The sequence below is a fragment of the Diaphorina citri genome, unplaced genomic scaffold (genome assembly GCF_000475195.1).
Source record: "Diaphorina citri unplaced genomic scaffold, Diaci psyllid genome assembly version 1.1 scaffold1195, whole genome shotgun sequence".
NCBI lineage: Eukaryota > Metazoa > Arthropoda > Insecta > Hemiptera > Psyllidae > Diaphorina > Diaphorina citri.
Window position 1 is genome coordinate 24496 of NW_007378624.1, and position 27825 is coordinate 52320.

Sequence of the window (27825 nt, forward strand, 5' to 3'; positions counted from 1 at the left end):
AAAATGCGAACAAAGTGTAGGCTGTGTAGGTGTGTGTTGAAATCTATACGTGATGTACGTAACAAGAAGAAAGGATGCACCTCCCTACTCCTACTTATTAAAGAAGTTATCTTTTACTCATTAATGCTCAATGCTCATACTCGTACACTGTCTAGTCTTCATCCAGTCCATAGATGCACGCAAACAAGCTTACACAGCATTGAAAAAAAAGTTGACCAAACTTTAAACTTTAAGGTGAAGCGAGGCAAAAAACTCTTTAGAGGATGGTTTGTAACTTAATATCAAAATTATCTCATCCATTTTGTTCTTTTTCAGAAATGGTATGATCCAGTTCTCCAGTGGGATCCCAAGAAATATGGCGACATAAAGCAAATCTATTTGGCGCCACAAGAAGTGTGGCAACCGGATCTATCAACATTCAATAGGTAAACACGTACTTTATAATAACCTTAGTACAAAACTTACTTACTTAATACTTGGGCCAGCCACTCACTATCAGGTAGACCTGACAGTGACAGGTACACGTGTTCAGTTATAACTGACACCTGATATTTGAAGAGCACACACACTACCAGGTACACCTAACAGGTACGGCTGAAAAGGTCCGTCTGTCAGCTCTACCTGATATCTGATGAGCACACACACTATCAGGCAGACCTGCCTGATCAGGTGTACCTGTCAGGTCTACCTGATAGTGAGTGGCTGGCCCAAGAGTCCCCACGTGGATGTTATCTCTTATCTATTTTAACCACAGTCAGGCCTTTGGTTACCTACCATTTACCTTGTTTCTCTCTCTCTCTCTCTCCCTCTCCCTGTATCTATCTTTCTCTCTCCCTCTAATTAGCTAATTAGTGATTGTACTTCGTTGTTTCTGTCCCCAGTGCAGGCGGCAATGACGTTTCTCCATTCGGAGAGACTTATCACATCGCCTCCAGTGATGGCCTCATCTCTTGGGTACCACCCTGTCAGTTTCAAGTGTACTGTCATCTAGATCTCACCTATTGGCCGTTCGACTCTCAAGTGTGCGAGCTGATCCTGGGGTCCTGGGTGTATGACGGGAACAACATTGATTTCCTAGCATGTCCATCCCGTAGTATGCCTCTCATCAGATGGGCGAGAAGAGACACAATTCATCCCATTTAGGTGCTGGGTCAACACGAGAACACCAGAAAGTAACCCGTTGAAATATTTGCAATCGAAAAAAGAGTACAATTTTTTGTCGATGGTGGTATTCGATCCCGGGACCTTCTGCATGGCAAGCAAGCGTGCCCCTGACATTGAAATGAATATATTAGGAATGTACCATAGCTTTACCTGTTCACAACAGATGAGAAATTATAAGAGGTTGAGTAGATTGGAATACATCACATGCTTTCAGGCACATTCCATTTGTCAAGGATCTAGGTTTACCTCTAGCCCTTGGAATCAATTTAATTTGAAGAAATCATTTACTGATTAAAATTAGTAATGGAACAATAAGTTGGGGGAAAAAACTGCTTGCTGACAGAGTGACAGTACTGGAATAGATTCCGCTGTAAGTTTCACCTAGAAAAATCGTTCACTAGGTTTTCAAGACTGACAGTAAAAAAAAGCTTTTATTAGAACAGCGAGATTTTTATCTTACCGTACAATCATCAGAACAGCTGGCTATGATATTATCATTGAACGGATTCCATTTGATATCTAACACGGGGCCTCTGTACAGTTTGTCCAACTGATTTTGATGAAATTAAACAAATTTTTTGAATACAAAGGAAAACGTACGTTTCATTAGATTTTAGGCTCGAGCTTTCAAGGGCTAAAATAGGTTGGGAACTTCTGCACTAGAGTCTAGGCAAATTGACCTCCCCCCGCGTCTAATTATTTCAGTACCCACCCTGTAGGTATAATGCATGCATTTTTCACAACGCATTATAAATTAATGAACATATGATTGTAGTTCGTGCCCCGAAGTTTATACCTACAAGTACATACCTACTAGAAACTTATATACATACGTACGTTCAGACTTCAATACCTACAAGTACATACCTACTAGAAACTTATATACGTACGTTCAGACTTCAATACCGTATGGTGCAAGGAAGGAAGTGAAGTATTAGTTTTGCATGAAATCCAATAGTTAGAATGGACAAGACATTGACAAAGTTACCGTGTACTCAATCAATAATTGTATGCCCGCCAGTCACCCTCAGACAGTCTGACAGACTGTGGTCTCACAGACCTGGGTCCGTCAGACAATCTGAGCGTGAATGGCGAATGGTGGGCATATAACACATTGCGTGAAAATAAAATATTCAACAATTTAACATATGTATGTGTGAGAGACTCTCTATTGTATATTGTTAGACTCCCTATTATTTTCATAGGTTTGGTTTTTTAGGGGACAACGGGTTACCAAAAGTCGTCTTCAACGGTGTCTCGGATTCTGATTGGGTAAAAATAGGAAAATCAGAGTCCACAATTTGCGTACGGATGAAAGGGAAAACATAGCAAAACCTAACCGGATGATTTTATCATTCTGCATCAACCTTGCCACTTCCTGATTATTATTATTTGACAGGAATTCCCATGGAGTTACAATTATTTTTGGAAATTACCTGCATTCCAGGTAATTATAAAATAATCACTTGCATATGTTGCGTTACAATATGCGATAATGAAAAAAATAGAAGTTTCACATCATTTTCCCTTCCGTTATGAGCAGTTATTAAACATTTCACATGACTTCAAATCTTTCAGTTATTTTTTCCGGACTGTAGGAATACGCATTTGATTTACGCTAATCGGGTGTTGGACGGACCATCTCCTCAATCGCCCTGAAGAATCAACATATTTATCTACAGCTGCTAGCTCAGTTAATATAATTATACTAGCTGAATTCCGTCGTTTCGCTCCGGAATCCCGCTAGTTCATCCCGAGGCATGGCCAAACTTGTGGAAAAGGCATGGCCGAACTGGGCCTCTGTGTCCTGTGACACGACTGGAATTGAAGTCAAGACGTCCTGTCTGGAAAGCGAGAACAGAAAACCATTGAACGAAGGAAGTGATTTTTTTTAAGAGGTTTGACAGAGGGAACTGTAACTGCTATGGTCTTATCGTCCCGAAATCGAAGAGAGAAGGAAGACAGGATCGTATACGTTCAGACTTCAATATTGTATGGTGCAAAACTTAAGTCATTTTTATAGGAAAGTCAGGGGGAGCTTAATCAATACACAGACCATTGAGGTCCGTTTTCATGATTTGGAGTTTAAAATAATAATAATAAAAAAAACAGCCCTAACGTCACCCAGGCCTCTAATTTAAGGGAGAAAGAGGAAAAATAAATTAATCTTAGTTCATAGTCACTTTTTTGTGCCTCCAAAAGGTTCAATGTTTGGAGGGGTATTAATTTTCCTTCATATTTTGCGGTCCAAATTTTCCTTACCTACTTCTATTTCAAGTTTCATCTTACCTGAGATTTGTTCGTCATTGCTGGAAAATTCTGAGGTGCGTAGGTATTTAAACAGCGGAAAATAGCTCCAGAGTAGCTAAGATACGAGATTTGATCAAAATAGCTCCAGAGTAGCTAAGATATGAGATTTGATTAAAATAGCTCCAGAGTAGCTAAGATACGAGATTTGATCAAAATAACTTCAGAGATATGAGATTTGATCACTTCAGGAATCCAAGAGCAAAATACGGCCAAATTCAAAAACAAATTTAAATATAAAAAAATAAAATTATAAAATCTACCACTCGCAAATATACGAAATAAAAAAGATCTACAGAATTTACATTACTAGGTAATACACGGTTCAGGCAAAAATTGGGGGGAAAATGTAAAAGGCAAAAATATGTTCGGTATTTGAATTCTAAGAATTTTAATTAATTAATTTTGTAGGGTCATTAAAAAGCTTTTATACCTAATAGAGTTACATAGGTAGGTAATTTTAGATTAATTAAATTACTAGAGTAAATAAAAAGTTGAATTAAATAAATAAATTTAATTTAAAACTTAGATAAATTAAATAAAATTAAAATAGGTAATAATTGAAATCAAACTTGGATAAATAATAAATACTTTAAAAATGTTAACGGAAAAGTTGGAAGTCTACATTTTGTTCTCATTACTCAATTTTCACCATGCTGCAACAAAAGAAACCGAAATCAACAAAATAAATTAAAAAATAAAATAAACACAAGCAATAAACAAACAAAATAATAAATAACCAAATAAACAAGCAGAACCTCTAAGTAATAAAAATCAAGAAATAAAAATAAATGAAATAAAACGAATAAAAAAAAAAAAGAAATTTCCAAATTATACGCACTTTTTTAACGAAAAAGTAAATAAATAAAATAAAAATATTACAAAATTGTCTTACAGCTGTTAAATCCTAAAGAGGTACGTTTGAGCGACTAGAACGTATGTATAATCATAACGTGTTACGGTATAATAGTCCTAAACTCTGGTAAACACAGAGTTAGATAATTTTAGAGTCTACCAGCTTACTATTTTGATAAGAGAAATAAGAGAATGATTCAAATGTTTTGCAACTCGGGGTTTGATGGTTCGAGGTTTAAAGCAAATGCTACAATCGGAAAAAAATATGAACTTTCTCAAAGGCTTGAAAAAAAACAACAGGTTTTTATTTATCTCTTCAAATGACGAAACTGCAAAGTCTACTAAACCACTCACAAAGTATACTTTTAAGTAGCTAATAGTTAATAAATTAATACCGCGTTTACAATACCTACTGTTTTTACTGTCAGACTGAGACTGAAAAGTTCCTTCACACCTAATACTGTCTGGGTAAATGATGGTAAAAGGCTAGGTATAGGTATCGGTAGTTAGGTACCTAAACGGAAATTAGACAGCAATATATCGACGGCACGCGAAATGACCTTTAGTTAACCCGTTGCGCTTCTCTGTCCGTAATGTATGGCAGCCTCCGTGGCCGAGTGGGTACCTACATAATACACCCAACTAGGTTTACATATATACATACATACATAATATTATACCCTCAACAGTCCCACTATTAGGACCAATAACCCATAACTAAAACGTTCATTTAGTTCAGCATATTATCAATGGTTGAAATGCATTGATAAAAATAATATCATATCAATGCATTTCTGATAAGAACATGACCATCAGAGAGGATTCCTCAGATCAATCATCATGGAAGAAGTTATACCCAAGGCTACATAACTATAACTCTGGGCTCCGTGCCAAACCAAATGACAAACGGAATAATGACTAGCATAATTAAAGTAAGGACTACTTAGTAGTACTAATATATACTTATGTATATTAAATGAATAATGTATATTTACTTGTACTACTCACTAGTATTTACTACGATGTAGAGATGTGTTTGAATAATGATTGAACTATAAAAATAACCGAGTATAGTCCAGTGAAAAGGGTATCACTTAATTACTATGCTATATTTTTTTTTTTTTTTTTTTTTTTTTTTTTTTTTTTTTTTCGCTTCTCTGTTAACCCTACGATGCTGTAAAGGTCATGAAGTATCATGTTCGAACACAGCTGTCCTGGTCAGTTAAATTCGCAAACCATTTCATGTGTGACAAGTGAAATAACGTTATACTCGTAATATAACAGTAAAAGCAAAAATAATAATGAAATATCAAGATTCAGATTTCTTTATACTTACCTCCTGTTAGATCTAGTACCTATTGTGTTGTGAGCAAGATAGAAGGGAAACTTTTGGCACAAAGGTCGGTAATTCCTTAATTTCTTTCTCTGGTAGATACCTACTCGATATTTACAATGTTCAACAGAATTTCAGGTAAATTATGTATCGGGCTTTCTCAGACAGAAAGGGTTAAGAAATGCTTTCACCTTTATTAAACTAGAAAAAAGCTGCTCCATAATATCTAGATACATATTATAGGTATGTATAATAGCTAGATAGATACATAGGTAATAGATATGTTTATCTACCCACATTACACTATAGGTAACTATACATAAATAAGTAGGTAGGTACATGATATTAAGCTCGTCAGTACTGAGTACCAAGGTTCTTGGTAAGTTTCGACTGGACGATTTTGAAATGAGTAATTCACTACTTGTTTTTTTAACCATACAAGTCACAAACGTGTCCAATTTTGATGAAATTTGGCCAAAATGTTCAATGGGTATCGAATCAATAGGTAGGTAACTAACTAGCTAAATGAAAGAATTTTTTGGGGGCCATAGAACCGTCTTGAAGTTATCTCAAGCTAGGTAGTTGAAAGATCAAAATAAAGGGAGAGAAAGGAATAAAAGATAGTAGGAACAAGAAAAAACCGTTCATAGGTGGAAGGAAAAATTCGAACAAACTCTGTAGATATGTAAGTATGTATTCTTCTAGGAGCGAGTTATGTGATGTTCATTTTCATCCCTGGCTTTTCTCTGAAATAAGAAATCTGAGGAAGCATGCATTAACCTTTTCAGTGTGGAAATGTCAATATTGATTTGACTTACTGTGTCGACCAGATAAACAGTTGGAAAACGAGCAAAAGCAGAGAGTAGGTACATAGGTATGTAACTATCTGGCTTTCTCCTATCCTGTCCTCTCTTCGATTTCTGGACGATATTCGTAAGACCTCCACTGTTACAATGATCCTTCTCTCAAACCCAAGCTCTTTTTACTAAATTCCATTTTTAGCCCGTCCTTCCTTTATTATTTTATTTAAAAATTTGGACCGATTGCAATACTTTCATTACTAGTATAGCTCGCTATACTGTAGTAATAGAAAGTAAAAGGGGGGGGGAGAAATTAAAAAAAAAATGTACAGAAATCCATCTGAAGCCACTCTGTATGTACATATAGTTACATATGTACGTACTCTCTGCTTTTGCTCGTTTTCCAACTGTTTATCTGGTCGACACAGTAAGTCAAATCAATATTGACATTTCCACACTGAAAAGGTTAATGCATGCTTCCTCAGATTTCTCTTGACGTAAGTGTTGCTACCGTTATTTCAGAGAAAAGCCAGGGATGAAAATGAACATCACATAACTCGCTCCTAGAAGAATACATACTTACATATCCTCAGAGTTTGTTCGAATTTTCCTTCCACCTATGAACGGTTTTTTGTTGTTCCTACTATATCTTTTATTCCTTTCTCTCCCTTTATTTTGATCTTTTGGCTACAAGCTTGAGATAACTTCAAGACGGTTCTATGGCCCCCAAAAAATTGTTTCATTTAGGTAGTTAGTTACCTACCTATTGATTCGATACCCATTGAACATTTTGGCCAAATTTCATCAAAATTGGACATACCGTTCGTGAGTTGTATGGTTAAAAAAACAAGTAGTGAATTACTCATTACAAAATCGTCTAGTCGAAACTTACCAAGAACAATCAACTATGAGTACCACCCTATATACCTACATGGTTTTCAGCAAGAAATATAGGTACCTGCCTGCCTAGGTACTCAGTACTGACGAGCTTATCATGTACCTACCTACTTATTTATTGTTACCTATAGTGTATGTGGGTAGATAAACATATCTATTACCTATGTATCTATCTAGCTATTATACATACCTATAATATGTATCTAGATATTATGGAGCAGCTACTTTGTTACAACACTTGGTTTAATTCCATCCAATTCATTCATGCATTAGTTTTCCTGTGAGGTTTGTATTTTTTTCACATGTGAATTGTTATACATGGGTTTGCTTAAATCTTGAAGATGTAACGCCCATAATATTTAAGATGAAATAATAACTCGTCTCCGGTAACAAAATATAAAATTTACATTACATAGGTAGTTACCAACCTCAGTGGTGTAGTGGTTAGCACGGTGGACTTTGAATCTGGAGGTTGCTGGTTCAAGTCCAAGTCGAGTCATAAAATTTTGTAATATGCATGCTTTTGTAGCACATCAGTTGGAACATATGTCGGGACGTATGAGTGTGCTCCCTGTTTTAGTCAGACCAAAACACGTAAGCTAGGCAAAAAAGAAGAATCTAGTGACTCATTTTGTACAAAATTACAAATGACTATTCTATGCTGGTTTGATCTCTGATCAACATGACTAGATGGTGAGATCACTTGTCAATTTAGAAATAGTGAGCCTCTCTAAATAGATAGGTAGCTACCTAACCCAGTGGTATTAGTGGTATCTTATGTGAATTATGTTACCACGAAGCTGTGTGACCAAACAAACAAACCTCAGATGAATGTAAACGTGGATTTTTTGTGGTGAACCTCTTCACAACTTTGTGGTTAACACAGGATCGCGAGTGTCGTCTTTCCTCATTTTAAATTGTATTGCCGCCACTGGGCGCTACTCATAAGTAGCTTTTGTCCTCATGAGTATAAAACCGAAGCGCAAATATCTTCTTCTTTTTCTTCGCCTTTTCTCGTGTTCAGACGGGGTTTCGACAGCGCTAGGGTGATCGCTTTTGGGCTGACATTTGGTTTTGGCTACAAATTTTACGAGTGGATGCCCTTCGCACTCAACCTTTGCTAAGTCTTTAGCAAGAGAAATTTCAGGCTGGTATTCTCCCTGTTTAAAGCCCCCCAGCCAGACTATTAGGCTGGTCTATTCTCTGTTTAATGTCCCCCAGCCAGACACCTACCTCCGGAGTGCCTAGTTTGATCTGCCACAAAGGCTGCTAACAAAACTAAAAAAAAAAAAAAAAAAAAAAAAAAAAAAAAAAAAAAAAAAAAAAATAAAGAAAACCAATTAAGTGATAGTTTAATAAAGGTGAAAGCATTTCTTAACCCTTTCTGTCTTAGAAAGCCCGATACATAATTTACCAGAAATTCTGTTGAACATTGTAAATATCGAGTAGGTATCTAACCTACCAGAGAAAGAAATTAAGGCATTACGGACCGTTGTGCCAAAAGTCTCCCTTCTATCTTGCTCACAACACAATAGGTAATAGATCTAACAGAAGGTAAGCATAAAGAAATCTGAATCTTGATATTTCATTATTATTTTTGCTTTTACTGTTATAATAACGTTATTTCACTTGTCACACATGAAATGGTTTGCGAATTTAACTGACTAGGACAGCTGTGTTCTCGCGGTAGATAGATAAATGGGTACTGGGTAGGTATCTTGAAAACAGCTGTCCATGATTTATTCATTTATCCCTTATTCTTATTCTCTTGATTTTACATTCAATAGGCATCTTGGGGGAAAAAATCCACAGAGGCACTACCTATTTGAATATCATATGGACAGTTTTAGTAGAATGAAGTTTTTCGTTCCGGCAACGATATCGGATTGATGGAGTACTTTTCGGATGGGATTTGATATCTTTCTAGAACACGAACATGATCGTTATCCGTATGGAATTTTCTCTCTGTCCAAAGCTGAGAATCTGCGCGAACGATCGGCGACCTACTGTATGTAGGGTTAAATCGTCTGGAAGGGGTAAACCCCGATCATGATATGCCATGACCTTTACAGCATCGTAGGGTTAACAGAGAAGTACAACGGGTTAACTAAAGCTCATTTCGCGTGCCGTCGATATATTGCTGTCTAATTTCCGTTTAGGTACTTAACTACCGATACCTATACCTAGCCTTTTACCATCATTTACCCAGACAGTATTAGGTGTGAAGGAACTTTTCAGTTTTCAGTCTCAGTCTGACAGTGAAAACAGTAGGTATTGTAAACGCGGTATTAATTTATTAACTATTAGCTACTTAAAAGTATACTTTGTGAGTGGTTTAGTAGACTTTGCGTATTGAAATCAGCGTGTTTCGAACTTCCTTTATCAGCGAAGAAAAAAAAAAAGTGGTTGAGCCCCATTTTCCGAGCTGAGTTCACGCTGATGTGATTGAGTTAGATAAGTTAGTTTATTTGGTTTCATGATACATATTGACTTTCTGTCGTTCCTGATTCTGATGATTCCAATGTTTGCGTTTATTTGATTTTGTAGTGACTTTTTGATAGTGATAATACTTCCGATGCCGGTATGATAAATAATTAACATTTTATTTAAATTTATTTACACGAATACACGCTAAGATATAAGTATATAATATTTGATTTGATAAATAGTGTGAAGAGTTGACGAACCTTTGTTTAAACCTGACTATTTTGCTTTTGTGGAATGAAATTGTTGATTTAGAAATCCAAAGTTAATTTCCGTCAGCGTTAGCTTGGAGCGTCTGCCTTGGTGTCTTGTAAGCGCTAGGTCGCGGGTTCGATTACCCCCCGGTGCGGATTTCATCCTGAACGGATAAGGTTCTTTCTCTCGGCTGGCTTTCTCCTATCCTGTCTTCCTTCTCTTTTCGCTTTCGATATAATAAGATCATAGCAGTTACAGTTCCCTCTATCAAACCTCTTTAAAAAAAAGTTCATTTGAATGTTTCACTTTTTGATAAGGTTACTTTGACGTTTTTAACACCTGTATGCAACCTTGGAAAACCTTTGCATTGTTCTTTTTCAATTGACGTTATTAGAATTTCAGAAGAGAAGGTTGAAGGCTTAAAAGTTTGTTCACCCCATTCTCTGACATGCAACTATGCATGAAGCATGACATTTTGAACTAAATAGGTAATTATATCACTGCCATGTACATAAGTACCTACCTTTTACCTTACATGTAGATATGCATGTACCTACCCTTACCATATTTTTATTGGGGGCAATATATCACATTGAATAACATTGGAACATAGCCTTTACTTGTATGTAACATTGTAACATGCCCTTTATTCGTATGTAACATTGTCAAATACCCTTTTTAGATAATTAATCTGAGCCATTTAAGTAAGTCAGGGGAGGGGGGAAATTTACATGCAGAACTTAAGCATCAAGTACTATATGGAGGGAGAGGAACGGGGAGGGGGGAGGGGAGTATTACAGGAAGGAGGAGAGGGAGCAAAGACAAATTTACATTTACAGGAAGGTGGGAAAAAAATTAGATCCCATGCTGAAATAGGACGAAATAAATTTACAGGAATGAAGGTAGAAAGGTTTAAATTTACAGGAGTAAGGGGGAAAATATTCACGGGAAGGGAAAATTTACAGGAATAATTGTAGAAGGGGGGAAAAGGGAAAATTTACATAAGTGAATGTACCTACCCTGTATACATATTATCGTGCGTTTTGTTTGGCGGCAAGAGAACAATTTACACGGTTGCCATATCGATTTCCCGCGCGGTGATGCCAGCTTGTCCCTTGTGTCTGAAGTTTAGGAGTCTCTTTTAATAAGGAAAGCGTGAAAAATTCCCTGGCGATAAAGAAAAACTTCCCCGGGCTGTCTAGACTGGGTGACGCATTCCTCCCGGACGAAATATGTAGAACTTCTCAAGGATATGGATAATGATGTGAAATGAAATGCTACCTATTTATTGTGGATAATAATTTAATGATAGGAAGATTATGTATGTGGGTGTATTTTAAACAAACACTAATATGAGGCACGGTTTGTCCAGGGTTCGATGCCCACCATTGACAGAAAACTTGCTTGCTAATATGTATCATGATACTTTCTAGCTACTGCTGGTGTCTTGTTGACTCTACACCCATAAGCCTAAGCTGTGTCCACACACATAGTCGACCGCCATCAATGGACGCGGCGCGACGATCGACGGCCGTTGACTATGTGTGGACACAGCTTAATATAGCCGTTGTTCAGTGGGATGATATAAATTGAATTCATTTCTTCTGGACACCAGAATCAATTTCTTTCAAACGCGGCGCCGTTGTAAAAATCTCACCTGGTGATTCTGTAAATACACAATGCGTGCGGTCTATTCTGTCAAAAGCATAAATAATTCATATACCTACCTATTACCTACTGAACTGTACTTTACCGTATAGGTACAGAATCATATACATACATATGTTTGAAATGGGATTATGCTATTCTTTTACCTGGGACTCTGATTTAATTTAATGTCTGGAATATACAGGGTGCAGGGTGTCTACCAGACTGGAAAACCGGGAATTGTTAGGGAATTTCATGGAGACTGGAAAAGTCAGGGAATTGTCAGGGAATTTCTTGTACATTATTGTAGAATTAAAATAGATTGAAAATGAACTTAAATGTTCCCTCACATCTCTGCCTCTCTCATAAGAGAAGTAGTAATACTCGTAATTATAGCGGAGATACATAGTGGAGAGATATGAGAAAGAGAATTAGACCGCGGCGCCATGAGATACATACATACTGATATGTAAGAGGAAATGTGTGATGAGAAGAAATAAATAGTCTCCTAAGAAAGAGAACGAAAAGAGATGTACCAGATTCTAGGGTTTTGAATTCTGTAATGAAACAAATTGCCAAAATCCGAGGAGTGCCTCTTGTTTTCCAATTCCCTGAAATTCCTTACTCTACCATTCAAAAAGTTTAGAAGTTTGTGTTCAAAAAGATTCTTTTTTTAAGAGGTTTGATAGAGGGAACTGTAACTGTCAAGGTCTTATTGTCCCGAAAGCGAATACAGAAGAAATACAAGATAGGAGAAACCCAGCCGTTTCAAAAAGAAAGGCCTGGTATTGAAATGAAAATCGCACTTTGTCGGGGAAATTCACTGTTGTCCGCTCTCGTAAGAAGTTCGTCAGGTTCTATTAGCCAGGCAGGTCAGTCTCTTAAGAAAGAGAACGAAAAGAGATGTACCAGATTCTATTAGGGTTTTGAATTCTGTAATGAAATGAAATAGCCAAAACCCGAGGAGCTCCTCTTTGTTCTCTATAATTTTCCAATTCGCTGGATTCCTTACTCTACTGTTCAAAAAGTTTAGAAGATTTCTTTAAAGAGGTTTGATAGAGGGAACTATAATTGCTAAGATCTTATCGTCCCGAAAATGAAGAAAGAAGGACAGGATAGGAGAAAGCCAGCCGTTCGAAAAAGAAAGGCCTGATATTGAAATGAAAATCGCACTTTGTCGGGGAAATTCACTGTTGTCCGCTCTCGTAAGAAGTTCGTCAGGTTCTATTAGCCAGGCAGGTACCTGAGGTAGCCATCAGGTTCTATTACCTAGTATGTACTTGTAGGTTGCTAGGTAGGTACCTGAGGTAAATCTTCATGCTCTATAACGTTAAGGTTATCTCTTCATCAGGCAAATCTGCATTAAATATAGACATTTAATCTGCATAATATATGAGAACCGGAACTACAGAGGCTGGTTCAGTTAGGAGAAACTTGAGAAAGTCGCTCACAATTTTGCTAATTTGGCAACACTTTGGGGACTGGAGTCACCCAGTCATCAATTTGCCAACACTCTGGCGAATAAAGGTTGGGCGGAAGAGAACTCTTGAGAGGAGGAAAATTAGTTGTTCAGAGCACAAATTAAGGCTGGTTGACCAATGGACCATCTAGGCAACCGCGTCTTTTTCCAACCCTACGTAGGTTGGGCGAGGTTAATCAACCATTAATGTATAAGAAGGCGGGTAACTTGAAGGTAAAACCGGCGTCAGCAAAAAACCTTAGCAGTCATAGAGTGACGGTAAACCTCTATGAAACAAACGAACCAAACCCCCATTTAGTTTTCTTTTATCACAAAATCCTCTAAAAACTCTACGACCTCCATAAATCCTCCTGGTTATTATGCCATTATGCCTGTGATATCATAACATTGCCCAATACAGAGGTATTGCCTAATACAGATCTACGGGCAGTTGTCAACACGCATCGCTCCCAATGTAATGAGCATCAAATAATAATACTGACTGAGTATAATAATGAGCATGAAGCATAAATAATGAGCATAAGGTTTGACATATGTTTGTTCAGAGGCACCACATCAAGTAGCAAGGAAAGGAAGGGTGTTATCTTTGGACACACCTAGGGTATAGGGCTCTGAGTCCGAATACAATGTAAACTATCAATGGAATATGGTCCTATGACGATAATCACATGCTAGTTAGAAAAAAAAAATGGACCGATTGCAATACTTTCATTACTAGTAGGTATAGCTCCGCTATACTGTAGTAATAGAAAGCAAAAAAATCTAGCCTTTAAATAATAAATAGATAAAATCTAGAGAGAAAAAATAGTTAAAAAAAAAAAAAAATGTAGTCAGCCTAGTTAGCTTGGCACTCTTGGGAGGTAGCTCGTCTGTCTTGTAGGCGCTAGGTCGCGGGTTCGATCCCTACCGGGAATGGTTGTGGCTGTCTCAACAAGGCTTTGCCTTTTGGAATTGATGAGGAATCCTCAAGACCCACAGAAAATACTCTGGATCCCGCGGACTTTCCTCTAAAAGGTTCCTCTACATCTGTGCTCTAGTCTTGGTCTAGTCGACATCGCCTGTTTTTGTCTGTTGTCGTTTTTTGTCCACTTTCGACTGTACTATTCATATCTGGTAGAGTTCATATAACATACATAATATGGTACTAGGTACTAGCTACCTTACTGTTAGAGGTAGAGATGTACCTGCATCCATATACAACGGATGTAAATTTATTCTCCTGATGCGTATTTCACTTTGTTACAACACTTGGTTTAATTCCATCCAATTCATTCATGTATTAGTTTTCCTGTGAGGTTAACGTAAGTGTTGCTACCATTATTTCAGAGAAAAGCCAGGGATGAACATCAACATCACATAACTCGCTCCTAGAAGAATACATACTTACATATCTACAGAGTTTGTTCGAATTTTCCTTTCACCTATGAACGGTTTTTTGTTGTTCCTACTATCTTTCATTCCTTTCTCTCCCTTTATTTTGATCTTTTGGCTACAAGCTTGAGATAATTTGAAGACGGCTTATGGCCCCCCAAAAAATTATTTTATTTAGCTAGTTAGTTACCTACCTATTGATTCGATACCCATTGAACATTTTGGCCAAATTTCATCAAAATTGGACATACCGTTCGTGAGTTGTATGGTTAAAAAAACAAGTAGTGAATTACTCATTTCAAAATCGTCTAGTCGAAACTTACCAAGAACAATCAACTATGAGTACCACCCTATACCTACATGGTTTTCAGCAAGAAATATAGGTACCTGCCTTGGTACTCAGTACTGACGAGCTTATCATGTACCTACCTACTTATTTATACTTACCTAATACCTATAGTCACTATAGTGTAATGTGGGTAGATAAACATATCTATTACCTATGTATCTATCTAGCTATTATATACGTACAGTCGTACATACCTATAATATGTATCTAGATATTATGGAGCAGCTTTTTTCTAGTTTAATAAAGGTGAAAGCATTTCTTAACCCTTTCTGTCTGTCTCGCTGTTCTAATAAAAGCTTCTTTTTTTTACTGTCAGTCTTGAAAACCTTGTGAACGATTTTTCTAGGTGAAACTTACAGCGAATCTATTCCAGTACTGTCACTCTGTCAGCAAGCAGTTTTTTCCCCCAACTTATTGTTCCATTACTAATTTTAATCAGTAAATGCTTTCTTCAATTTAAATTGATTCCAAGTGCTAGGTAAACCTAGATCCTTCACAATAGATCAGTTACGCTTACTTGGGTGATGTTTCAAAGTCATAGAGCAGGAAAAATGAGGACCAACGGAATTTTTATTTTTCTTGAGGTTTGTATTTTTTTCACATGTGAATTGTTACATGGGTTTACTTAAATCTTGAAGATGTAACGCCCATATTTAAGATGAACTAATAACTCTTCTCCGGTAACAAAATACAAAATTTACATTACATACCTAGGAACCAACCTAAGTGGTGTAGTGGTTAGCACGGTGGACTTTGAATCTGGAGGTTGGTGGTTCGAGTCCAAGTCGAGTTATAAAATTTTGTAATATGCATGCTTTTGTAGCACATCAGTTGGAACATCGTTGAACATTGTAAATATCGAGTAGGTATCTACCAGAGAAAGAAATTAAGGAATTACCGACCTTTGTGCCAAAAGTCTCCCTTCTATCTTGCTCACAACACAATAGGTACTAGATCTAACAAAAGGTAAGTATAAAGAAATCTGAATCTTGATATTTCATTATTATTTTTGCTTTTACTGTTACAATAACGTTATTTCACTTGTCACACATGAAATGGTTTGCGAATTTAACTGACCAGGACAGCTGTGTTCTCGCGGTAGATAGATAAATGGGTACTGGGTAGGTATCTTGAAAACAGCTGTCCATGATTTATTCCTTATTCTTATTCTCTTGATTTTACATTCAATAGGCATCTTGGGGCAAAAAATCCACAGAGGCACTATTTGAATATCATATGGACAGTTTTAGTAGAATGAAGTTTTTCGTTCCGACAACGATATCGGATTGTTGGAGTACTTATCGGATGGGATTTGATATCGTTCTAGAAATCTAGAACACGAACATGATCCCATGATCGTTATCCGTATGGAATTTTCTCTCTGTCCAAAGCTGAGAATCTGCGCGAACGATCGGCGACCTACTGTCTGTAGGGTTAAATCGTCTGGAAGGGGTAAACCCCGATCATGATATTCCATGACCTTTACAGCATCGTATAGGGTTAACAGAGAAGCACAACGGGTTAACTAAAGGTCATTTCGCGTGCCGTCGATATATTGCTGTCTAATTTCCGTTTAGGTACCTAACTACCGATACCTATACCCATGCTCCCTCTCCTCCTTCCTGTAATACTCCCCTCCCCCTCCCCGTTCCTCTCCCACATTATAGTACTTGCCTAAGTTCTGCATGTAAATTTCCCCCTCCCCTGACTTACTTAAATGGCTCAGATTAATTATCTAAAAAGGGTATTTGACAATGTTACATACGAATAAAGGGCATGTTACAATGTTACATACAAGTAAAGGCTATGTTCCAAAGTTATTCAATGTGATATATTGCCCCCAATAAATCATATGATAAGGGTAGGTACATGCATACATGTAGGTAAGGTAAAAGGTACTTATGTACATGCCAGTGATATAATTACCTATTTAGTTCAAAATGTCATGCTTCATGCATAGTTGCATGTCAGAGAATGGGGTTAACAAACTTTTAACCCTTCAACCTTCTCTTCTGAAATATTAAGTAATAACGTCAAGAACAATGCAAAGGTTTTCCAAGGTTGCAGACAGGTGTCAAAAACCTCAAAGTAACCTTATCAAAAAGTGAAACATTCAAATGAACTTGTATGGTGCAAAACTTGAGTCATTCTTATAGGAAAGTCAGGGGGAGGTTAATCAATACACAGACCATTGAGGTCCGTTTTCATGATTTGGAGTTAAAAAAAAATAATAATAATAAAAAATAATAGAAAGTAATAAAAACAGCCCTAACGTCACCCAAGCCCCTAATTTAAGGGAGAAAGAGGAAAATAAATTAATCTTGGTCACTTTTTTGTGCCTCCAAAAGGTTCAATGTTTGGAGGGGTATTAATTTTGCGCTTCATATTTTGCGCTCCAAATTTTCCTTACCTACTTCTGTTTCAAGTTTCATCTTACCTGAGATTTGTTCGTCATTGCTGGAAAATTCTGAGGTGCGTTAGGTATTTAAACAGCGGAAAATAGCTCCAGAGTAGCTAAGATATGAGATTTGATCACTTCAGAGATATGAGAAACTCCAGTCCCCAAAGTGTTGCCAAATTAGCAAAATTGTGAGCGACTTTCTCAAGTTTCTCCTAACTGAACCAGCCTCTGTAGTTCCGGTTCTCATACATTATGCAGATTAAATATCTATATTTAATGCAGATTTGCCTGATGAAGAGATAACCTTAACGTTACAGAGCATGAAGATTTACCTCAGGTACCTACCTAGCAACCTACAAGTACATACTAGGTAATAGAACCTGATGGCTACCTCAGGTACCTGATACCTACCTAGCAACCTACAAGTACATACTAGGTAATAGAAACTGATGGCTACCTCAGGTACCTGCCTGGCTAATAGAACCTGACGAACTTGTTACGAGAGCGGACAACAGTGAATTTCCCCGACAAAGTGCCATTTTCATTTCAATACCAGGCCTTTCTTTTTGAAACGGCTGGCTTTCTCCTATCTTGTATTTCTTTTGTATTCGCTTTCGGGACTATAAGACCTTGGCAGATACAGTTCCCTGTATCAAACCTCTTAAAAAAGAATCTTTTTGAACACAAACTTCTAAACTTTTTGAATGGTAGAGTAAGGAATTTCAGAGAATTGGGAAACAAGAGGCACTCCTCGGATTTTGGCAATTTGTTTCATTACAGAATTCACCACCCTATAGAATCTGGTACATCTCTTTTCGTTCTCTTTATTAAGAGACTATTTATTTCTTCTCATCACACATTTCCTCTTACATATCAGTATATGTATGTATCTCATGGCGCCGCGGTCCAATTCTCTTTCTCCTATGTATCTCCGCTATAATTACGAGTATTACTACTTCTCTTATGCAGAGAGGCAGAGATGTGAGGGAACATTTAAAATCTTCATTTTCAATCTATTTTAATTCTAGAATAATGTACACAGTATCTACTACACACTCACATACTACTGTACTTCAATTCCACCGTAATCATCCGTAATGTATTGCAGCCTCCGTGGCCGAGTGGGTACCTACATAATAAACCCAACTAGGTTTTACATAGGTACACACATAATATTTACATGAATACCCCCAACAGCCCCACTATTAGGACCAATAGGTAACCCACAACTAAAATGTTCATTTAGTTCAGCATATTATCAATGGGGTTGAAATGCATTGAAAAGAATAATATCATATCAATGCATTTCTGATAAGAACATGACCAGAGTGGATTCCTCAGATCAATCATCATGGAAGAAGTTATACCCAAGGCCACATAACTCTATAATATCCTTGAGAAGTTCTACATATTTCGTCCGGGAGGAATGCGTCACCCAGTCTAGACAGCCCGGGGGAGTTTTTCTTTATCGCCAGGGAATTTTTCACGCTTTCCTTATTAGAAGAGACTCCTAAACTTCAGACACAAGGGACAAGCTGGCATCACCGCGCGGGAAATCGATATGGCAACCGTGTAAATTGTTCTCTTGCCGCCAAACAAAACGCACGATAATATGTATACAAGGTAGGTACATTCATTTATGTAAATTTTCCCTTTTCCCCCCTTCTACAATTATTCCTGTAAATTTTCCCTTCCCGTGAATATTTTCCCCCATACTGCTGTAAATTTAAACCTTTCTACCTTCATTCCTGTAAATTTATTTCGTCCTATTTCAGCATGGGATCTAATTTTTTTCCCACCTTCCTGTAAATGTAAATTTGTCCATGCTCCCTCTCCTCCTTCCTGTAATACTCCCCTCCCCCCTCCCCTCTATAACTCTGGGCTCCGTGCCAAACCAAATGATAAACGGAATAGAGACTAGCATAATTATTAAAGTAAGTACTACTTAGTAGTACTAATACTTATGTATATTAAATGAATAATGTATATTTACTTGTATTACTCACTAGTATTTACTACGATGTAGAGATGTGTTTGAATAATGATTGAACTATAAAAATAACTGAGTATAGTCCAGTGAAAAGGGTATCACTTAATTACGATGCTATAATTTTTTCGAATTTCGTTAGCAGCCTTTATGGCAGATCAAATTAGGCACTCCGGAGGTAAGTACTGATTCGGATTTGTCTGGCTGGGGGACATTAAACAGAGAGTAGACCAGCCTAATAGTCTGGCTGGGGGGCTTTAAACAGGGAGAATACCAGCCTGAAATTTCCCTTGCTAAAGACTTAGCAAAGGTTGAGTGCGAAGGGCGACCACTCGTAAAATTTTGTAGCCCAAACCAAATGTCAGCTCAAAAGCGATCACCCTAGCGCTGTCGAAACCCCGTCTAAACACGGGAAAAGGCGAAGAAAAAGAAGAAGATATTTGCGCTTCGGTTTTATATACTCATGAGGACAAAAGCTACTTATGAGTAGCGCCTAGTGGCGGCAATACAATTTAAAATGAGGAAAATAAAGACGACACTCGCGATCCTGTGCTAACCACAAAGTTGTGAAGAGGTTCACCACAAAAAATCCACGTTTACATTCATCTGAGGTTTGTTTGTTGGGTCACACAGCTTCGTGGTAACATAATTCACATAAGATACCACTAATACCACTGGGTTAGGTAGCTAGCTACCTATCTATTTAGAGAGGCTGACTATTTCTAAATTGACAAGTGATCTAACCATCTAGTCATGTTAATCAGAGATCAAACCAGCATAGAATAGTCATTTGTAATTTTGTACAAAATGAGTCACTAAGATTCTTCGTTTTTTGCCTAGCTTACGTGTTTTGGTCTGACTAAAACAGGGAGCACACTCATACGTCCCGACATATGTTCCAACTGATGTGCTACAAAAGCATGCATATTACAAAATTTTATGACTCGACTTGGACTCGAACCATCAACCTCCAGATTCAAAGTCCACCGTGCTAACCACTACACCACTGAGGTTGGTACCTATGTATGTAATGTAAATTTTGTATTTTGTTACCGGTGATGTGAGTTATTATTTCATCTTAAATATGGGCGTTACATCTTCACGATTTAAGCAAACCCATGTAACAATTCACACGTGAAAAAAATACAAACCTAAACAGGAAAACTAATACATGAATGAATTGGATGGAATTAAACCAAGTGTTGTAACAAAGTGAAATACGCATCAGGAGAATAAACTTACATCCGTTCCGTTGTATGTATATGGATGCAGGTACATCTCTACCTCTAACAGTAAGGTAGCTAGTACCTAGTACCATATTATGTATACCTATGGTATATGAACTCTACCAGATATGAATAGTACCTACAGTCGAAAGTGGACAAAAAACGACAACAGACAAAAAACAGGCGATGTTAATCGACTAGAATAAGACTAGAGCACAGATGTAGAGGAACCTTTTAGACTTTAGAGGAAAGTCCGGGATCCAGAGTATTTTCTCTGGGTCTCGAGGATTCCTCAACAATTCCTAAAGGCAAAGCCTTGTTGAGACAGCCACAACCATTTATTATCCTCTCAAATTTCCGCGATAAGGTAATAACTACACCATCTCCAAATCATATGACTTGAGTTGTTCTCGAACCACTAACCTCCAAATCAGAAGCCCACTAAACCACGGTGGTTCGTCTTTACGTAGAACAATATTCCTCTTCGACTGCACTATTAAACAGAGATAAATATTTTTATCCACATTCGACTGTATAACAGAGAGATCCATACAGTCAGCCCATAATATATTCAGAAAGAATACGTCTACTATTTCAGCCAGTCAGGTAAGTAAAGGGTACATACACCTTGCAATTAATCAGAGCGGTAATTTTAAACCAAATTGTTTAATCTCATACGTACGTACTCTGGATCTAGCGGTATATTAACAATAATAATATTATCATAGGCTACCTACTAGTATAGGACTCAGGATGTGTGAGATGTTAAAGTACAGATTAGACATAATCCGCGCATTAATTGAATAGAAGACACTTCCGCATTTATATGTAGCAGAAATACGTATAGGTACAGGGCGTATCAGACAGATCCGGCCCCCATTGGACATTTCTTTTTTTAGGCCTTGAAAAATTCCCTGACTTTTTTCGATTTGTCAATTTTTTGAGAAATTCCCTGACAATTCCCTGACTTTGGCTGTCACCAATAGAAAGTGAACCAGTAAGTAGTTAATATTTACCGGTATCTGTAATATTTAGTTCTGTTAGTTAGATATAACATAATCCTCAAGAGCTAGTTCCTGAAAGCAACTTTGTGATAGAGGGAGCTGTAATGAGGGTTTTATCGTCCCGAAGTCGAAGAGAGGAGGATAGGAGAAAGCCAGCCGTTCCACTTAGGTAAGCTATCTAGGCTGACTCCATACTTCAATCCACTTCTAGGTGACCTGTGCCTGCCCAGGGTAACATTTGTACTTGGAGCAGGTAGGTACACATCTCTGTGACTGTACCAAAAAGAACCTGAAAAATCTTCCAGGAACGAACTTGGCATATTTGAAGTTCAGTTAGAGTGTCAGACGGTAGCGCAAGGGAAACTTGTCAACTCATACAATTATGATACACTTAAGTATGAAACTCATTATGATTACATATATGATTTCACATTAATTACCTAAAGTTCAGTTAGAGTGTCAGACGGTAGCTCAAGGGAAACTTGTCAACTCATACAATTATGATACACTTAAGTATGAAACTCATTATGATTACATATATGATTTCACATTAATTACCTATGTTATATTTAATGTTCTTATTATTATGATGTATCACATTTCACTGGAGTCCCTTTCCTAGTCGCATGCATAATAAATATGACATGGTCATTATTTTTTTTTATGACACTCTACGTTTCATATAGCTTTTTTTTTATATAGGTAAGTAGTCATTTAATGCAGTGGTGTAAACTTGATAGCTTATGGTAACTTTCCCTGTGGACTTGATCTTAAAAAGAAAGTGGGGCGGGGATAGTACGTTGAATCCACCACCAGTTCTGATGGATCACTGAAAGCAACGTTGCGAGTGGTTGGTATCCGAATGGGTGACCGGATGTACTGCTAGCTTTTCCCGGCCTTCACCTTTCCACGGCACCAGGACCTGTTCATATTCCACCAGGACCAGAAGGCCTATTGACTATATTTTAAGCCCTTGGGTATGTTACTGGGATCTGATTAGACGTTTTGTGACTTGACTCTATTTCTATTGGCTGTGATTTCAATCAGCTCCAATTCATCCAGTGGTAAGTATAATCAAATCATTTAGTAAAGGTATTTATTTACTATTACTAGATTCAATAATTCCATGCTCTCCTCAGATACTATCCGCGTCTGATAGCTCTTATCAGTAATAACTAGTGGCTGTCTAATAACGTCTATAATAGAGACTCATATGTCTATATCCTATGTACATTGTACATAGGTATACCCATAAGCTGTCTTGCGCTAATAAAGCGCTCCACCCCGCCAAGTCAAGAAAGTTTGACCGCTAAATATTATATGGCACTGAGGATACAGACTTCATTTTAATATCCATAGATTGCACTTTATGTCTGTTATGACGTGGGTACTTATTGCAAATAGAAGTACATAGACATATCTACATAGAGACATAGACTAACAGGATTGTACCCATAGAAATGGAGACATAAATAGCCAGGTAGATAGGTAGGATTGTTTGGCTTTCTATTCCACATAGAAAGGCAACTTACATAATTGAAGGTTGTTTGCATGATGGGCTTTAGATCTGAAGGTTCATTGTTCAGGCATTCATGTTTGTCACATTACCTACCTCGGTGGTGTAGTGGTCAAGGCGCTCGCCTGGTAAACAGGAGGGCGTGGGTTCAGTCCCAGCCGAGGTATGGAATTTTATAAGATGTCTGTGCCTCATATCACCAAAGTATGGAAAAGTGTAATAGCCAATGGAAAAGCAGAATTTTGAATTTGGACGAATTAGATCGAAATACCTATGGAATTGTAAATACTTTTCCATACTTTGGTGATATGGTGCACTGGTGGTACGCCAAAAGAACCTTGAGGTGTCAGGTGGTGCCAAAATCAAAGAAGTGTGTTCAATAATTACTGAATACCCTGTATAGGGTAAGTGTACCATTTATTCGCCCACCTAAAAAAAGTACCATTTATTGGCCCACCTGTACCATACGCCACATAAGTCTGAACTGGTACTTACTACTATTTTTTCAACTACCCATCCTGTAGAATTTTCACATTCAATGTTTAGTAGATATATTTATAGCTACCCTGTAGAATGCTTTACATATTAATGATGAGTTCCGGATGTCAATTTCATGATTGAAACTATTAATGAACTATGTACATACAGGCTGGATCAAAAAACTCAGCAACTAATAGAAATAGTGAACTTTAGTAAATTAGAGGTACTTACCTACATACCTAAATACTAAAAAGTGTCATTCTAGAAATCTAGACAAAAAAAAAATCCCTGTAAGCTTTACCTACAGTATGAGACCTTATTAAGATTGTGGGGGTAAATGGACATTTCAGTCTCATTCTAGGATGATAAAATATAATAATTGATGAATTTATGATAAACAAATAAGTACTTAAGTACCTATTCAGTTCTATTAAGTAGTATCATTAGGATTCTACTTGGTAGATACTTCACTATGTAACCAACCAAGTCTTATTATTTTAACAATTTCTTTCAAACAAGGAAAAAACCCTCTTATGATAATGAACGCAGAGTGAAAGTTTCCTCTCTACTTACTCATAGAGTATCTATTAAGATTGCGGGGGTAAATGGACATTTCAGTCTCATTCTGGGATGATAAAATATAATTGATGAATTTATGATAAACAAATAAGTACTTACCTATTCAGTTCTATTAAGTACCTAGTATCATTAGGATTCTACTTGGTAGATATTTCACTATGTAACCAACCAAGTCTTATTATATTAACAATTTCTTTCAAACAAGGAAAAAACCCTCTTATGATAATGAACGCAGAGTGAAAGTTTCCTCTCTACTTACTCATAGAGTATCTCGGCTACTCAAGTTAATTATAACAAGTGTAATAATTAGTCCAGGTCTTTGACTTCTGATGTTATCTGGTTCTAGTCGACTCATTTGACTAATTACTCTCGGATTATGGCTTCTTATGGTGTTACAAGTCTGGTTAGTACTCATTAAATGTGAATGTAATCTTAATCATGATGAAGCTAAGTATTATGTATGTGATAGAGATGTCTAGTACAAATTGGATCTCTTATGTACTCGGCTATCTGTGACTTATTGACATGTGTTCCTTTATGGTGTTACAAGTCTGGTTAGTACTCATTAAATGTGAATGTAATCTTAATCATGATGAGGCTAAGTATTATGTATGTGATAGAGATGTCTAGTACAAATTGGATCTCTTATGTACTCGGCTATCTGTGACTTATTGACATGTGTTCCTTCTTCCAGATGATGTGTTCCTTCTTCCAGATGTCTTGGACCTTATTTATTAAATAATATAAATATAATGAAATTGAGGTTATTCTTACTTACTTACACAACTTTAATCAAAGAATAATGAAATACAATCTGCCTCGGTGGTGTAGTGGTCAAGACACTCACCTAGTAAATAGGAGAATTTGGGTTCAATCCCAGCTGTTGAGGTATGGAAATTATTTATCCTGACCCTGACTGCACTTCACATCCTATTTCAATGGACATAAAGTTTTTATTTTAATTATTATAGACTTACTTTATCATAGACCTTTGTTATGAGGCTAAAAGAACCAAGTGCACATGATGAACTCTCAAGAGCAAGTAAGGTTCTCTTCTGTAACATTTTGTTGTAACTTTCCCAAAATGTGAAAATCAAAGGGTAACTATGCAGAAGTCACGTCTGTGGAAAAGAAAAGCTCCTTTTTGTATTTAACCTAACCCTATAATAACACTAATCACTGCTCTATTTGTGAAAACTCCTTTCTTGCGTTTACCTAACCCTATAATAACACTGGTCACTGCTTGTTTGTGCCAGTTCCTTTGGTAACAATATTCCATGGACATGACTTCTGCACAAGTACCAATCAAAGTTCCTGCAAGGGTTTTTCTAGCAAACAAGGGCTAGTTTATTTTCTTTTTACTACATAGGTTTACACGACAGAGAACTTCTGTCGGGAAATCTGAATGAACCTGAATGAGCTTCCTATCAACCTCTCTCAACAACTACAACACAAAGCAGGGTAGATTATGAGGCTAAAAGAACCAAGTGCACATGATGAACTCTCAAGAGCAAGTAAGGTTCTCTTCTGTAACATTTTGTTGAAACTTTCCCAAAATGTGAAAATCAAAGGGTAACTATGCAGAAGTCACGTCCGTGGAAAAGAAAAGCTCCTTTTTGTATTTAACCTAACCCTATAATAACACTGGTCACTGCTTGTTTGTGCCAGTTCCTTTGGTAGCAATATTCCACGGACGTGACTTCTGCACAAGTACCGATCAAAGTTCCTGCAAGGTTTTTTCTAGGGAACAAAGGCTAGTTTATTTTCTTTTGACTACATAGGTTTACAGGACAGAGAACTTCTGTCGGGAAATCTGAATGAACCTGAATGAGCTTCCTATCAACCTCTCTCAACAACTACAACACAAAGCAGGGTAGTTTCTGAAATAACTACAAATCCATCCATCTAAAAAAAAAAAACTACTCGGGATCTCACTAGTTTAAGCCAAAAGTACAGAATAAGGTCTAAGGTCAGTATTTTTCTTTCCTACTTACTTACCTTTTCAGTGGGTTTGTAGCAGGCTCTCACATCAATCATATTTTTGGGCTTATCGCAGATCCCGTTGTCAAAACTCACAGTCAAATCCTCCACAGGCATACTATTCCTGAGATTCTGTTGCACTGATACACCGCTAAAACAGAGAAACACTTGGATAAAACACTTGAGAAGATCAGATTTTAATTAATTTTCAAGATTCCTCCGGAATTTTTGATTTCTTGATAAAAAGTGACGCTGTTTTGATTTTGATAAATTTTTGTGATAAACAAAGCATGCGTACTTCCCCTACTTTTCTGGTAAAGATCAGATTTTAATTAATTTTCAAGATTCCTCCGGAATTTTTGTTTTCTTGATTTCTTGATAAAAAGTGACGCTGTTTTGATTTTGATAAATTTTTGTGATAAACAAAGCATGCGTACTTCCCCTACTTTTCTGGTCTTTTCTCGTAAAATGAAGGGAGGGGAAGGAATTTGTTGAACAGGGTTCCTGATGAAAACCGCTAGATCGCGCCACAAATAAATGTATGACGGATTGCATATTTTAACCTTTTTAGTCAGGCGTTTTATTTTCATTGAAAAAGTTGGGCTCTCACACTGCAAAAGAAGATATAATTAGCTTGGAGGGTAGCTAGGGTGCCTGCCTTGTAAGCGCTAGGTCGCGGGTTCGACTCTCGCCCGGGTCGAACTTTATCCTAAACAGATTAGGTTCGTTCTCGGAATGGCTGGTTTTCTCGTTTTGTTTGGAGACGATAGAATATTACTACTTGGGATCTTACTAGTTTAAGCCAAAAGTACAGACTAAGGTCTAAGGTGCAGTATTTTTCTTTCCTATTCCTACTTACCTTTTCAGTGGGTTTGTAGCAGGCTCTCACATCAATCATATTTTTGGGCTTATCGCAGATCCCGTTGTCAAAACTCACAGTCAAATCCTCCACAGGCATACTATTCCTGAGATTCTGTTGCACTGATACACCGCTAAAACAGAGAAACACTTGGATAAAACACTTGAGAAGATCAGATTTTAATTAATTTTCAAGATTCCTCCGGAATTTTTGATTTCTTGATAAAAAGTGACGCTGTTTTGATTTTGATAAATTTTTGTGATAAACAAAGCATGCGTACTTCCCCTACTTTTCTGGTCTTTTCTCGTAAAATGAAGAGAGGGGAAGGAATTTGTTCTTTGTTGAACAGGGTTCCTGATGAAAACCGCTAGATCGCGCCACAAATAAATGTATGACGGATTGCATCTTATTTTAACCTTTTTAATCAGGCGTTTTATTTTCATTAAAAAAGTTGGGCTCTCACACTGCAAAAGAAGAAATAATTAGCTTGGAGGGTAGCGTGCGCGTGCCTGCCTTGTAAGCGCTAGGTCGCGGGTTCGACTCCCGCCCGGGTCGAACTTTATCCTAAACAGATTAGGTTCGTTCTCGGAATGGCTGGTTTTCTCGTTTTGTTTGGAGACGATAGAATATTATAATAAGTGAAGCAACGTTGAGGATGGTTGGTATCTAGACGGGTGACCGACTAGGAACTTTAGACAAATGGGTTTAATTGAGACATAAATCATGATGTATATGATACCTAATTATGTTTATTATAGGTATTTAACTACCTACTTAATATAATTTTTAATGATTAATAATAATTTTATGGAGCAGTAAAAAAAAAATATGAAATAGAGAGAGAGAGAGAGAGGGAGAGAGAGAGAGAGAGAGAGAGAGAGAGAGAGAGAGAGAGAGAGAGAGAGAGAGAG

The 27825-nt window shown here is 37.1% G+C and overlaps 1 protein-coding gene and 1 long non-coding RNA gene across 2 annotated transcripts in view; one reads left to right on the top strand and one right to left on the bottom strand.

Annotated features, from left to right (window-relative positions):
* The window catches only part of LOC103514641 (coronin-2B), a 46793-nt gene extending 20486 nt beyond the window's left edge, over window positions 1–26307 (bottom strand). The window contains exons 1-2 of the mRNA XM_026827555.1: window positions 26074–26307; window positions 18507–18512 (exon numbers count right to left, since the gene is read on the bottom strand). Of these exons, the coding sequence (XP_026683356.1) occupies window positions 18507–18512; window positions 26074–26172 (105 nt within the window). The 5' untranslated portion in view covers window positions 26173–26307. The remainder of the gene's footprint in view (window positions 1–18506; window positions 18513–26073) is intronic.
* Window positions 315–1042, top strand: LOC113469688. The gene is made up of 2 exons (XR_003393023.1): window positions 315–425; window positions 882–1042. It is a non-coding gene; the product is annotated as an uncharacterized LOC113469688 (long non-coding RNA).
* Window positions 26308–27825: the final 1518 nt, after the last annotated feature.